The following is a 13,768-nucleotide window of genomic DNA, read 5'->3' on the forward strand; positions in this document are numbered from 1 at the left end:
ACTTCTGTAGTCATTTTTCCTAACATAAGAACATAAGAATGGCCGTACTGGGTCAGACCAAAGGTCCATCTAGCCCAGTATCCTGTCTACCGACAGTGGCCAGCACCAGGTGCCCCAGAGAGGGTGGAACGACGACAATGATCAAGCGATTTGTCTCCTGCCATCCCTCTCCAGCCTCTGACAAACAGAGGCCAAGGACACCATTTTATCCCCTGGCTAATAGCCTTTTATGGACCTAACTTCCATGAATTTATCCAGCTTCTCTTTAAACTCTATTATAGTCCTAGCCTTCACAGCCTCCTCTGGCAAGGAGTTCCACAGGTTGACTACACGCTGTGTGAAGAACTTTCTTTTATTAGTTTTAAACCTGCTACCCATTAATTTCATTTGGTGTCCTCTAGTTCTTCTATTATGGGAACTAATAAATAACTTTTCTTTATCAGCCCTCTCCACACCACTCATGATTTTATAGACCTCTATCATATCCCCCCTCAGTCTCCTCTTTTCTAAACTGAAAAGTCCCAGTCGCTTTAACCTCTCCTCATATGGGACCCGTTCCAAACCCCTAATTATTTTAGTTGCCCTTTTCTGAACCCTTTCCAAGGCCAAAATATCTTTTTTGAGGTGAGGAGACCAGATCTGTACACAGTATTCAAGATGTGGGCGTACCATAGTTTTATACAGGGGCAGTAAGATATTCTGGGTCTTATTTTCTATCCCTTTCTTAATAATTTCCAGCATCCTGTTTGCCTTTTTGACCGCCGCTGCACACTGCGTGGAAGTTTTCAGAGAACTGTCCACGATAACTCCAAGGCAAATACAAACCTCTTGGTTATTGTATTGTCAAGCTATTTATATTTCATTTTGAAAAAAAAAACCCTTCCTGAACAAGCAGTTGCCTCATAAATAATCATTAATTGTTTTTGTTCCTTTCATCTGATTTCCATCTAAGTTTATCAGTTTCTTTATGGTAATGAGGCCCCAGAAATTAACATTGTATTTCAGGTATGGTCATAGCAGAGTGGTAGACAAGATAAATAATTTATGCATTCATTCTCCTTGTGATGTATGACACCTGAAATTGTCTTTTTTTCTATTACACTGCATTGTAAATCAATATCTAACTTTCTGAGTTTTTAAACGATATTATTGTTTTTTTAGCATTCTCCTTCCTTGTGAATTTTTGTTCTTTGATTAATTTTTTTCCATATAGATTGTACTGTGCATTTTCCCCAAATGAATCTCATTGTATTGTGCATTTTCCCCAACTTCTTGTCTCTAGTTTCTGTTGCTTCATTGGTTTTATTGTACATATCGTTAATCTGTATTCTCTTTTTAAAAGGTGGATCGTATGTCTTTTCCATGTGGTTGCACTAAAGAAGGGTGCAGCAATACAGCAGGTAGAATTGAATTTAACCCCATCCGTGTACGGACTCACTTTTTGCATACAATAATGAAGCTTGAATTGGAGAAAAATAGAGAGCAGCCAGTCACTCCACTGAATGGTTGCCACACTGAGGTAAGTGCTCACACTAGTTCTATGAGTACAGCACCCCACGCAGTAGAATATTCACTTGCAGAGAATTTTGAGATTGACGCTGACCCTCAGGCTGCAGTGATGCACCTGCAGTCTGCTGAAGATTTGGATTGTCCTGGAGAAGAGGAGGAGGAGGAGGAGGAAGATGGTAGTAGCTTTTGTAGTGGAGTTACAGATTCTAGTACAAGTTTAGCACCCAGTGAATCCGATGATGAGGATGAGGAGGAGGAGGAGGAAGAAAAAGCAGATGAATTTGTGGAAGGCTTGGGGTCCCATGCCGATGTGGTGCCTCTTCCTTCTGTCCTTTGCTATTCTGATGGAACTGCAGTGCACGAAAGCCACTCTAAAAATGCCTCATACTATGCTAACTCTTCAACACTGTATTACCAAATAGAGAACCATGTCCCTGGCAGTAATAACCAGATCGCTGAGACCTTTTCAGAAAGGGACATGGTTAAAAATAGTAGTCTTTCTCTGGTGCCTTATAATATGACTTCAGAGCAGTTTGTTAACTACACACGGCAATCAGATGAAAGTTACAGCAGTTCTCATTATCCTTCTGCAAACCCCTCTGTGATAGTATGCTGCTCCTCTTCGGAAAGTGATAACAGTGTTCCATGTAATAGTTTATACACTGAACATAGGCCAAGCCACCCTCAAGTGGAATTTCACTCATACTTGAAAAGTACCTCTCAAGATGGATTTGTTTCAGCTTTGAATGGTGATAGTCACATACCAGAGCAAGCTGCTGAGAACTCTATAAGCCTTTCGGAAAAGAGCAGACTGCATGAAGAGTGTATCAAATCATCTGTAGTGGAAACCGTACCTGTTTAATTTATTAAGATATTCTAGGACTGAATCCCTTTATTTAAATGCACTCCAATTGGATTTCCTAGAATCATAATTTTTTAAGCTGTGGACTAAGAAATCTTGGACTGTGGTTAATGTTCCAGACACATTGTTTTTTTCTTTCAAGCAACATGGCCGTGACATTGCACAAAAACAGTTCATGTAAAGATTAAAAGCAGAAATCAAGCTGTCTTTTGATAGAAAATGTATAAATTAAAAATATGTACATATTTCAAAGTAGCCTACCTGTCACACTGTGTGAAATCTGCCAAGCTATCTGAATCAAAGCTTTGTGGTTTTGATTGTTGGGCCTGTGCAAGATTGTTAAATGATACTTTGAAATAATCGTGTTAAGAGTCCTAAATTTTCAACATATCTGAAAAAGATAGTGACTTTTTATGTAAAAGTAATTAATGTATGAAAAAGATTTAAGTGTTCTGTACTGTATTTTATTTATGGTAGTTAAGTACTCATGTCTGATAAAAATGAACAGAACGTTCATTTGAATTGAAGATCCATAGCTAGTTCTGCAGAGCATGCCCACGTAAATTTTATCTGGCATACCATATACACTTTTATAACTTCTCCTAGCAACTGATCTTAAAATATATACTTTAAAATTACTGGATCTGTTTTTACTGTTTTTGACAGACAGATCTGTTGGTAAGGGGCATTTATATTTTGTATAAAGGTGAAAGATAGGACAATCGTCTTTTAATGTTTGAATCAATGACAACCCACAGTTAACTCCACCTACAGAAAATTTGATGTTGTGTATAAGGACAAAGCAGTAATTTATAAACTTGCACAGCACCTTTTAGTCCCACAAATATTCAGCTTACTAATGCACTTTAGTGCCATTTTGCAGTACCTCATTAGTTGTGAGAACTGTGAACTATTTCGGAGATATGCCATAGCTCCAGATTGTGAGATCTATATAATAGACAGGCATCTTAAATTCATTGTAATAAAACAGTTATAAGTTTTCCCAAGCCAGTTTATGGATGCTTATATAAGTAATTAGTAAGAGCAGTGTGAGTCTGTTAGGTCAAATGAAACATGGAAAACAATTTAAGTTTTTTCTATGTATTTAGCAATCTGTACAAAATAACAGCCTGATCCAGAGCCCATTGAAGTCAGTCAGTGGGTTTTTGATCAAACCCTAAAAGTACGAAGTCATTTAATTACGCTGATAATAACAGTATTAGTACCAGAATCTGTACATTCAACTAGGATTCTAGTGTCAGAAGTTTTATTTGAAGTTTTATATGTAGGTAAATTCTAATGCCTTGCACCCATCATCCATTACCTGATTTTCTTTTTTACTTTTTAAAAGGGACAGTAAGAAATACAACACAATCTACATGCCAACCTTTGAATTATATGAACTTTGTTTTTCTGAAGAAAAACTTTCAGCAGTTCATTTCCTGCACCTTTGTTAGATATACCTCACTGTGCATTACCTTATTTCAAAATACTGTACAATAGGACAGTGACACTGTTTTGATATTTTTGTCCTTCTGCCAATGTTGAAGTATCATTTTATGTCTGTTAGTTTGAAACAATTTATTTTCTGTCAAATTACATCATCTGCTGTTTAATATTTATCTCTATCAAATTTAGTTGTTTTAGGGGTATGGATGTAAGCATATTGTAGATTCCAACACTGTACCAATTACTCTTCTACTGAGTGGCTCTTTATAATGTCAGCTGCACTATTCTAGGTAGGAAAATTACCATGCTAAAAAGATGTTCTCTGAAAAAATGTTGTGACTTAATGGCTCTTTTTTATGAATCCTTTGCACACCATTTCAGGTGAGTTTTTTTTACACTAAATTGGCAAAATATTTTGATAATTTTCCACATAACATAAGGGAGTTGTTTTGTTTATTTGTTCCCACATTAATTCATGAATGCCTTCACTGGTATTCCTTTGAGATATAAGCTCTGATAGAAAAAGAATGGCATACTTCCTATCTCCTGGGAAAGTGCAGCCCACTTTGATTTGCTGTCTATAGTAGCCATTCTAGCAATTCATCTGTTCCTCTTGTTTGCTGCAGAGACTTCTTTTCTTCCCCCAAGGGTGCATACTCAGTTAAGATAGGTGTTCTTAGCTTTTATGCCTCAAACAGTTTTCTTTATTTTCAAAGAGAATCATAATTTGACACATTTGATAAAGAGTATTAAGTTGTGTCATAACAGGGCTCTCATAATTTATAGAGTGTCTGTAACAAATCACTGGCTAGGCAGATGTTTACACATCATGGAAATCTGGCACAAGCCACAGCAGCCACAAAAGCACAAACCTCTAGCTGTAACAGATTCTTAATTTCAATGTGTATTGGCCACTAGCAGGAGACATAATTATGCACATTTAACCAATGGATTATGTTCAGGTTAAAAAAAAGATTTTTAACTTCATTATTTGCCCTGTTATGGAGCAAATTATGGAGAAATTATTTTCTTAGTCTGTAACTTTCCACATAGAGAAGTAATTATGTAAAACACATCTCAAAAAGCTGTAACGTAACAGCTACTATTACAGATTGCGCCTCCTAAATCTGGGACTCTCTTGTCTGGGAACATCTGTGGTCTAGCAGGGCCATGGATATTGCTGAACCAAAGATACCCAGAGGCTGGAGCGGGAGCCAGCTGGAGAACACAGGGCTGGGGAGCCCTGGCTGGGCCACTGGTTATAGCAGCACAGGAAACAGCATTGATGGAGCAGGGATGGGAGGCACTTAGGGGAAGAGGTGGGGTGGCTGGGTAGCCCCATGGCTGGCAGCAGAGCTCTCAGCCTGTGCTGCTTCACCACCAAGCTGCACTCCCAAGCCCTGGCTGCCTGCCAAGGGATTCCACATCCTCAAGCCACTTCCCCAAGCACTCCGTCCCCCTCGGCCCACTTTTCCTCTCCTCCCTCTTTGAACTTGAATTTTGCAAATCAGCTATTTGTGGCACAATTTCTGCAAGGGAGGGGAAGGGTTAGTGAGTGCAAAGCCTCGGGCTTTCACCCCTGAGTTCTCCAGCCCTCCAGCACCCACAAATGCCTGACCACAGATGTTGCCGGACAAGGGAAGTTCAGATTATAGATTTGGGAAGCCCAGACAAGGGAAATCTAGATTATAGTCCGGATTATAGTTCAACCTGGATTAGAAATAAACTCTTGTGGCAGGAGCTATGTTTATAGTCTCAGAAGACAAGCAACAAGAGACATGGGGACAGGGAGGTAATTGAAGAAATGTTTGCTATCCTATTTTCCACAACTAAAGTTGGGAGCAATTATGAGGAGTCAGAGGTTATAGTATCTGGCGTAAAGATAGTATGGCAGTTTTTAACTTCCTTTAATTATACATGATTACATTGTTTTGCAAATACCAGCACTGCTTTGGTCAACTCTCTCACCCCCAGCACTTCTCTAGTCAGACTTTGCTCTCATGATTTTACCACCATGCACATTCCAAACAGATCTCGCTTGCCTTTTGCCCAGAGTCCAAAGCCTTGTCTACACTGGAAAGGGCTTTTGTGACATAGCTTTGTCAGTTACAGGTAGAAAAAGTAATCAACTCACATGTAGCTGGGCTAGCAAACTTTTAAAGTGTAGATCAGGCCTTAGAAATCAGAGGTGAGTCAAGAATACTTCCACTTTGTCATCCTTTAATGTTTAATTTGGAGGAAAAGATGCTATTGGCTTAAGGCACTGCTTTTTAGCCTGTGGTTCATGAACCCCTAAGCTATTCACAGACTGTAAGATTTCCAGAGGGATCTGCACCTTCATTTGAAATTTTTTAGGAGTCCGCACATGAAAAAAGCTTGAAAACCAGTGACTTAAGGAAAAGCTCTGTTTAGTAGTTTGGTAAACCTTGGGATTTGTGAGTGCTTTTCAATCTCCTTCCCTTGGCTACCCTCTAATAAGACATAATGGGGAAGATAATGCCCTACTGCTCAGTTAATTAAGTAATATATTTCTTGTGTTGGTTTCACTTTTGTGAACCTTATTTCAATGGTGTTAAATTACAAATAGCCATGTGTGTCTTCTGTAGATTTGGCATGTCATTTGTTGACACATTTACATTAATACTTGGGCTCCATTCCTTGTTTGTGCTTTAAAAGCTTTACATCCATAAGGTACATGATATCCGGTATTACTCATTCACAAAGAACAGGATAGTTTTGAAAGTTATTCTGAAAACTGAGACAAGGTGGGTGAGGTATTGATAGTTATTGAACCAACTTCTGTTGGTGAAAGAGACAAGCTTTTGGGCTAAACAAAGCTCTTCCTAATGTGCTGAAGAACTGTCCTGAAGAGGAGCTCTGTACAGGTCAAAAGCTTGTCTCTCTCACCAACAGAAATTGGTCCAATAAAAGATATTCCTTCACCTACTTTGTCTCAGCAATATCCTGGCACCAGCACAGTGACAAAAACACTACAGGTAATCTGTAACCTGGGGACAATGCTTTTTTTTGGAAATGTGTTCCTAGTACTCTTTCTTCCTCCTAACGATTTATGCACTAGTAACCCTAAAACATTTCCTTGTATAACAAAAGAATTTGCACACTGGAGATCAGTAAAAACAGCACATAGATCTGACTGCATTTTTCCCCCAATGAAGTAAAGCTTGCCTCTCTTGGAAGATACAACCAACTAGTTTGCTTACTAAGCTTTAACTGAAGGTAAATGTGAAGCTAGAAATTTGCTGGCAGAATTATGGCAATTGAAGTTGCTTGCAAGGAGCTCCTGGTGCCTGGAACATTCACTTAAAAAGAGAATTGTCCAGGGGGAAAAATGCAAGTTATCTAACATGTTATTGTTTTTCATAGAAAATCTCTGATTACATGTTGGACAGTTGAATAAATTTATTATTTAAAATTATTATTGATAAAGACTGCCATTTAAAATTACTAATTCTTTGTTGAGTTCTAACAATAGTAGTTCTATTTGTACCTTTTACATTTGCCTGAGGTCGAGTTGTGATCAGTTATCAACAAACAACATTCACACCTGCAAATCTATTGTTTCAAGAAACCTGTTTATTAATAGTTATATTTGGCTCAGTCCTCCCAGTGATTTGTTAGAGAGGTCTGAGTTTCTTTAAATGTCATAATACTGTTTGTAATAACATGCTACAAAATGTCTAGTATTCATGATTTTGTTGCTCACTGAAATGCTAATAGATTAGGGCCCAAAAGCTCTATTTAATTTTGTGTGGCCTGCTTCATCACATGTCTTGAGAAGTACATTCACACAACACTCAGCTGGGAAAAGACTCTTCAGTAAACCAAACCTGTTTGTTATAGGTTACATAAAGATCTCAGCAAGCCAGAGAGTTTATTTTGCCATGGTTTTTAATATTTAAAGTTGTGTTTGGCATTGTGGGAGGCAGCCTTGCGTAGCAGAGCACTGGACTGGGATTTAAGCGACCCTACATTCTATTCTTAGCTCCGCCACTGGCTTGTTACGTGGCTTTGGATAAGTTATGTTACTACTCTGTGCTTCGGTTTCCCTCTTGTAAAATGGGGGTGATAGTACTGAGTCTTGACTCTGCTTTTTCACCCCAATACACTGCCCAGCATATCTGGGCCAGGGCAAAGGAGGAAGTCATATGCTACTGGTATGGATCACTAGCAGATTCCTGCCTCACTGAAGCAAGGGAAGAGCCAGAGATTCCTGCCTCACTGAAGCAAGGGAAGAGCCAGTCAGGGTAATAATTATGACTCTGGCTCAATTCTTTTCCTGCACTGCTCTGGGGCAGTGCAGCAGTGTACCACTCCTTACTCAGAGCTAGAAGGAGAGAGATAATCTGGCCTACTGTTCTGATTTAAGAGAATCTGCTGAATAAAGATGGGTTAATGATAGTGCTCTACATTGAGACCTTGTGACCTGGGCTTGATTGCTGCTCTAATTGTTTCATTTCCTGGATCATTCAGGACTGAAGGCTGAATACCATGGGGATGATAAAAAAGCCAAAATCCTCAGGTCTTAGTCAGGGATGTGCAGCTCCCCTGGTGGGGCCAAAGAGTTAAATATAGCCGTTATTGTGCTTGCAAATCATTTGATGTAAAATATTAATAGGAATAAATGGTAGACTTAACTCAGATGATACTATAGTCCATAGAATTTATTTCTAAAATATAAAGTCTGAGCAGTATTTTTTTACAATTAATAGTAGAGAACTACTATTAAATTGTTTCTTAAATTCTCAAAGTTTCCAACGTCCTTTTTTAAAAAATGCACTTTGTTTAGTTTTGCTACCCAGTGATCAGTTGACATGCTAATTAACAATTCTCTTCTTTTCTTTAAGAGGTGTGCAATCCAAAGCAAGAAAGTTATGATTAAGGAACAAGTTTTCTTGATTAGTTAAGAAAATAGAGTATATAAAGTCTAAGAGCTCTCCATGGATTTTCAAGATTTTTTTTCCCTCAGGATCAGAAGGCAACTTCTATTTTACTTGGTATTAATGTGCCACAGGTAACTAACAATGTTATCTGGGAAGAAGGAATGGTTTTAAACTCTCATCATGGGAGCTGCTGGAGTTCCCTGTCTCTCAAGCAACCTACATTATGGTCTTTACTATGGAAACAACTAGTTCAGCTGGTGCACAAGCAGCGGTGAAAGTAAGGGATGGGGGGGGCACCCCAGTGCACAGCTCCAGCAAGAGCTGGCTGAGCTGCAGCAAAGGCCAACAGGGAACTATTTAAAGAGCTGGGACCTGGGACCTGGGTTGCGATAGGACAGTACCTGTAAGAAACGTAAGTTGCTTTCACCTCTTCATGCAAGTTCTGAAGAATTTGATGCTTTGTAATTTTGCTCTGTTTGTATTTTCCCTGAAAAAGTTTTGCTTTGAGATGAAGTTTTACATTAAGGAAGAGCTGAAATGTGTGTCTAAAATGAGGTACAGCTCTCTGAAAAAAGAAAGTTAAAAGGCATATTGAGTTAGTTTTCTGGGGTACCCAAGATTAGTAGATGGTGCATCAGGATTCCTAGTGGCAGAGGGGACACTGTTGATTGATCTTTGAGAATAAAGAGCCCCACTCTGGATGCTTTTCAAATTGGCTTCTCAGATGGAAAATCTCTAGTTTCTCAAGTAGGCCCAGCTTGTATAATCATTTTTACTTAGGATTCAGCAACGACTGAGTCTGTTAAATTGTTCAACAGATGCTTTTGTTGAGCCTCATGTGGTAACAAGTCAACAAGAAAATGAAAAGAACATGCTGCCCTGCATTTAGTGTAAGTACTTCTCTCCCCTCTTTCCGATGCCTCCATAAAAGGTTTCCACAGCAGCCTAAGAACATAAGAATATCCATACTGGGTCAGACCAAAGGTCCATCCAGCCCAGAATCCTGGGAGGTAATCCTCATGTGATCCCTCGTCACCCACTTTTAGAGAAACAGGCTAGGGACACCATTCCTACCCATCCTGGCTAATAACCATTGATGGACCTAACCTCCATGAATCTATCTAGCTCTTTTTTGAACCCTGTTAAATGCTTTCACCGCATCCTCTGGCAAGGAGTTCCACAGGTTGACTGTGTGCTACTGAGGAAAGCCTCAGTAGTTTTCTATAGTGTCTGGAGGAATAATGGAATATATATTGACAAACATGGCTTCAATCTTAGCCATGCATCCAGCGAATGCATCTGCCCTGATGTGGATTTTTTTTTTTTTTTTTTGTTATCCTGATGATAAAGGAAAAGTTTCATAAAAAGGGCAAAACTAAGGTGAAGAGGGCCCCACTACAGGTACCAGAAGTCTGTCTTCACTCAAAATTATATTGGCTTAGAACAGGATAGGGGTTGTGTTAACTAACATGTTAAACACAATTTTGCAGCCGGTATACGCAGGAAAAAGACATTTTTAACATGACTGCTAGTCATGTGCAGACATCATTGAAATAATAGGTTTAATCACAACCATTCTGAAACTGAGCTTGTCCCTGTGTATACAGACTGAAAGGTCTTGTTTAACACTGAATTAGTTAACACAGCTCCTCAGTACCCTGGTCTAATATTCTTAACATGACCTGTACATGTAAGGAAGAAATATAGGTCCTTCTGAATAGTGACTTAGGTGGGGAGACTAAGGGAGAGAGGCATTCAAATCCCAGTAAAAAAATAAATGCTAGTGGGACATCTAATTTCCATAGGCTCCTGAGCCTTTTAATATTTTCTGGATTACTGAAATGTGCAGTTTTATTTTGGACTATGGGTAAAAGCCAGACCTTTTGGTATGCATAGAGTTTTTGTGAAACCACCCACCCACAAGCAAGTCTTTAATATGCAGACTAAACATGGAGTTTCAAGCTTCTCAACAGGGTTATATTTTTGTGTGCACTGCCAGCTGCTTCTCTTAAAACAACAACAAAAAAATCTTGCTGTGATGTGAACATGTGCCATTGTTCTTGATTTTCACATTGTTCTGCACAAAAGTACTAGAACTATTGGGATAATTTTGTGTGTAACTATTTAAAAATAAGAAGTGTGGTTCACAAATAGAAGTGTGACTGTTCATAAAACAGCAAGACTTTTTTGTGTTTATATATTATTATATATATATTATTATATATATAATGCCCATAACCGGGCCCTTCTTTTAATTGACTGACTGTAGACACTTCTATGGAAGTATGTCTGAAGTGTAGTTTGTGAAAAATGTTTTAAAAGTGTTTGATGTAAAATAAGCGCTAGACATTTAACAAGTGCAGAATTAGTCAAAATCTGTAGATTACAAATCTGTTTTACTAACAGCCTCAGCCTGTAATAGTGTCTTAGTAAAATTGATCTGCTTTATTTTAGTTAATTGCATTTCTGGTGTAATAGGCTTTTGAAAATAAAATTATTAATACATATGTACTGGTTAACCTGTTAATATAGAACATGGCACTTTGTTATTTTGATATGTTTTCACTTAAAACTGATAGAGTATATCAATTTTGTAATAAAAGTCATTCAGCATTTATTATATAGACATTTTTCATGCTAAAAATACCTTTGGTTGGTTCAAAAAGTATCAGCTATGTAAAGTTTATATTGTCTAATTTCATCATATATTTTAAAAGATTTAGCAATGTATGTATAAGAATATTAAAGGTGCTTCTGAAACTCTGTGAGCTCACAATTGGCGATGGAAAGATAGTATGCTAATAAGATTATTTTAAAATCACAGGTTCAAAAGCATTTTGAGTTTTGTCCTTCAGACAGATATAACTCATTCAGATATTAAATACAATAGGAATCGCAGTGTAAAACAGTATAATTACACCCGTTGATTTAAAAATTGTATATAATTACTAACATTTTTTGAGAAAAATAGTTACAATGTAATTAAAATATTTTAATTTCCATTATAACTGGTCATACATGCTAAAATCATGAGGATTTCAACAGTAAATCAACATTATTTATTGGACTGTTGTTTTCAAACTATGGTGTGAATGGCAAGAAAATTCATCTTAAAATCAAAATACATAGATTGAACATTATACATTCATGATGAGTTACATATTTCCTAGATTGATTTCCTTTGCTTTATACATTGTAAAATCAAAGATGCCAAAGGGAAATATAAGCTACAATAACATTCAACAGAACTTAACCTGGACCTTATGTTGTAATAATTTATTCAAATTAACTGTATTCTTCTGTATTTATATTTTCATTATTTATTATGAATGATATGGAAATTGATGTATTTATTGTGGCTTATTACTGCAATGTATATATTATATAAAGTTAGCATTTTAAGTCTTAACATTAAGGTTTCTTTTTGTTTATCAGTGGCACTCGTATTCTCGTATTCGCCTGTATTTTTATTATATATTGTACAATATATATTGTCCATTTGTTTGCAACACAGTAAAACAGGTTTCTGCATTACATCAACTACTGCCATTTTTCAATGTGCATCTTATTTCTAAGACTATATCTACACTTGCAGAGTGTTTGCACTGTCAATTTCACCAGTACTAGGAAGTTGGTAAAAGAAAAGTGTTCGTTTGTGTACTCACTTTAGGTAACAGATGTCAGAGAATGTGGTCATTCACAGACCTTCCATTACTGATGAGAGCAGCACTGGAGGGCAGCTATCCCACAGTGCATCTCTCCTGGGAACGGAAGGGTGATTGCAGGGCATCCTGCATCCCTGCACAGCCCCCTCTCCACAGACACTGATCAGCTGCACTAGGTCAGCATTGCTCTAAATGGGACTGATTGTTCCATGAAGCAGACAGTGTCATCTGGCCAGATGGTAAGTGAGCAGTTGTCAAGAAAATAGGGAGGGGAGTTTCAAACTTCCTGGGCCTTTCCAGGGGAAGGGGCAGATGTTTGTTTACCTAGCAGCAGAGGTGATAGCTAGACACTGTGATATATCTTGTGAAAGCTAAAAGTTCTAAAACCATAAGAACGTGTCTTCACTTGCATATCACCGCAAAAGCAACCCCAGTAAGAGCTATATGGCTGTCTTAGAGATGGTTTCCTTTTTGAGTTTGATGGTTTCTGCTCAATTTTACTGCAAAAGGGTCATTGAAAAGTGTAGATACTCTCACATTTTTTGCACAAAAAAGGGACTTTTTCCACTTTAAATGACAAGTGTAAACATGCCCTTGCCATATCTACTGGTGCCTTGGTTAGTGCTGTATCTCCTCTCCAATCAGGAGGAACAGCATAAGGAATTTTAGAATCCCCCCTATCTTTTCCATTCATTCTGAATGCATGTTTTCATGAGTTGTTTTTAAAACTTTAGAGTAAGAAAACTTTAAATGTAAAGAAATGAGCTGGAATGCCATATTTGGTATATATGCTTCTTAGTAAACAGTAGCACATATGCTAATTAAAATGGGCAGAAAGAGAAATTATGTGATGCAGCTGGTCTTATTATCCTGGTAACTTTTTGTTATGCCAGTTTTGTTTAGGATGAGGAAGATTTTCCAAATGCTGCTGGAAATAATTTTGCAATAGCTCCCTCTGTTGGCCAAATTGCAGTAATTTTATACATCAGACATTTCAAATAGATGAGTAGGTAAGTGGCAGTGTTAAACTTTCAGCATTTTGCCTAATTATTCTGCAAACTAAAACTAACCAACCTAGCCCCTTAAGGGAGTTTATATTTTTGTCATAAGCATTTTAACAATCACATTTCTCTGGTTATTCTATTATTATGTTTAGAATATTGAAACTAATTTGAGTTGCATATTTTTAAATCATAACAAGTCACCTATGTATCTGATTTTATAAAATTTAAAATGACTGTTAATTGAAAGATTCAGTATTGTTATCCAGTAAAATCTGCTATAAAGGCCTTTTCAGAAAACATTTTTATGAAACATTTTATCATAGCAGGCATTATTCAAAAGAATTAATATCTGTTACTGGTCTGCAGCATGCTCTTCCA

The 13,768-nt window shown here is 37.5% G+C and overlaps 1 protein-coding gene across 3 annotated transcripts in view; it reads left to right on the forward strand.

Moving 5' to 3' along the window:
• The window catches only part of CSRNP3 (cysteine and serine rich nuclear protein 3), a 75,698-nt gene extending 67,660 nt beyond the window's left edge, over positions 1-8,038 (forward strand). For all 3 annotated transcript variants that reach the window (XM_006124795.4, XM_075933521.1, XM_006124796.4), the window contains one exon: positions 1,343-8,038. In XM_006124795.4, the coding sequence (XP_006124857.1) occupies positions 1,343-2,371 (1,029 nt within the window). In that variant the 3' untranslated portion in view covers positions 2,372-8,038. The remainder of the gene's footprint in view (positions 1-1,342) is intronic.
• The last annotated feature ends 5,730 nt before the right edge of the window (positions 8,039-13,768 follow it).

This window comes from Pelodiscus sinensis, chromosome 7, assembly GCF_049634645.1.
Source record: "Pelodiscus sinensis isolate JC-2024 chromosome 7, ASM4963464v1, whole genome shotgun sequence".
Classification (NCBI taxonomy): Eukaryota; Metazoa; Chordata; order Testudines; family Trionychidae; genus Pelodiscus; species Pelodiscus sinensis.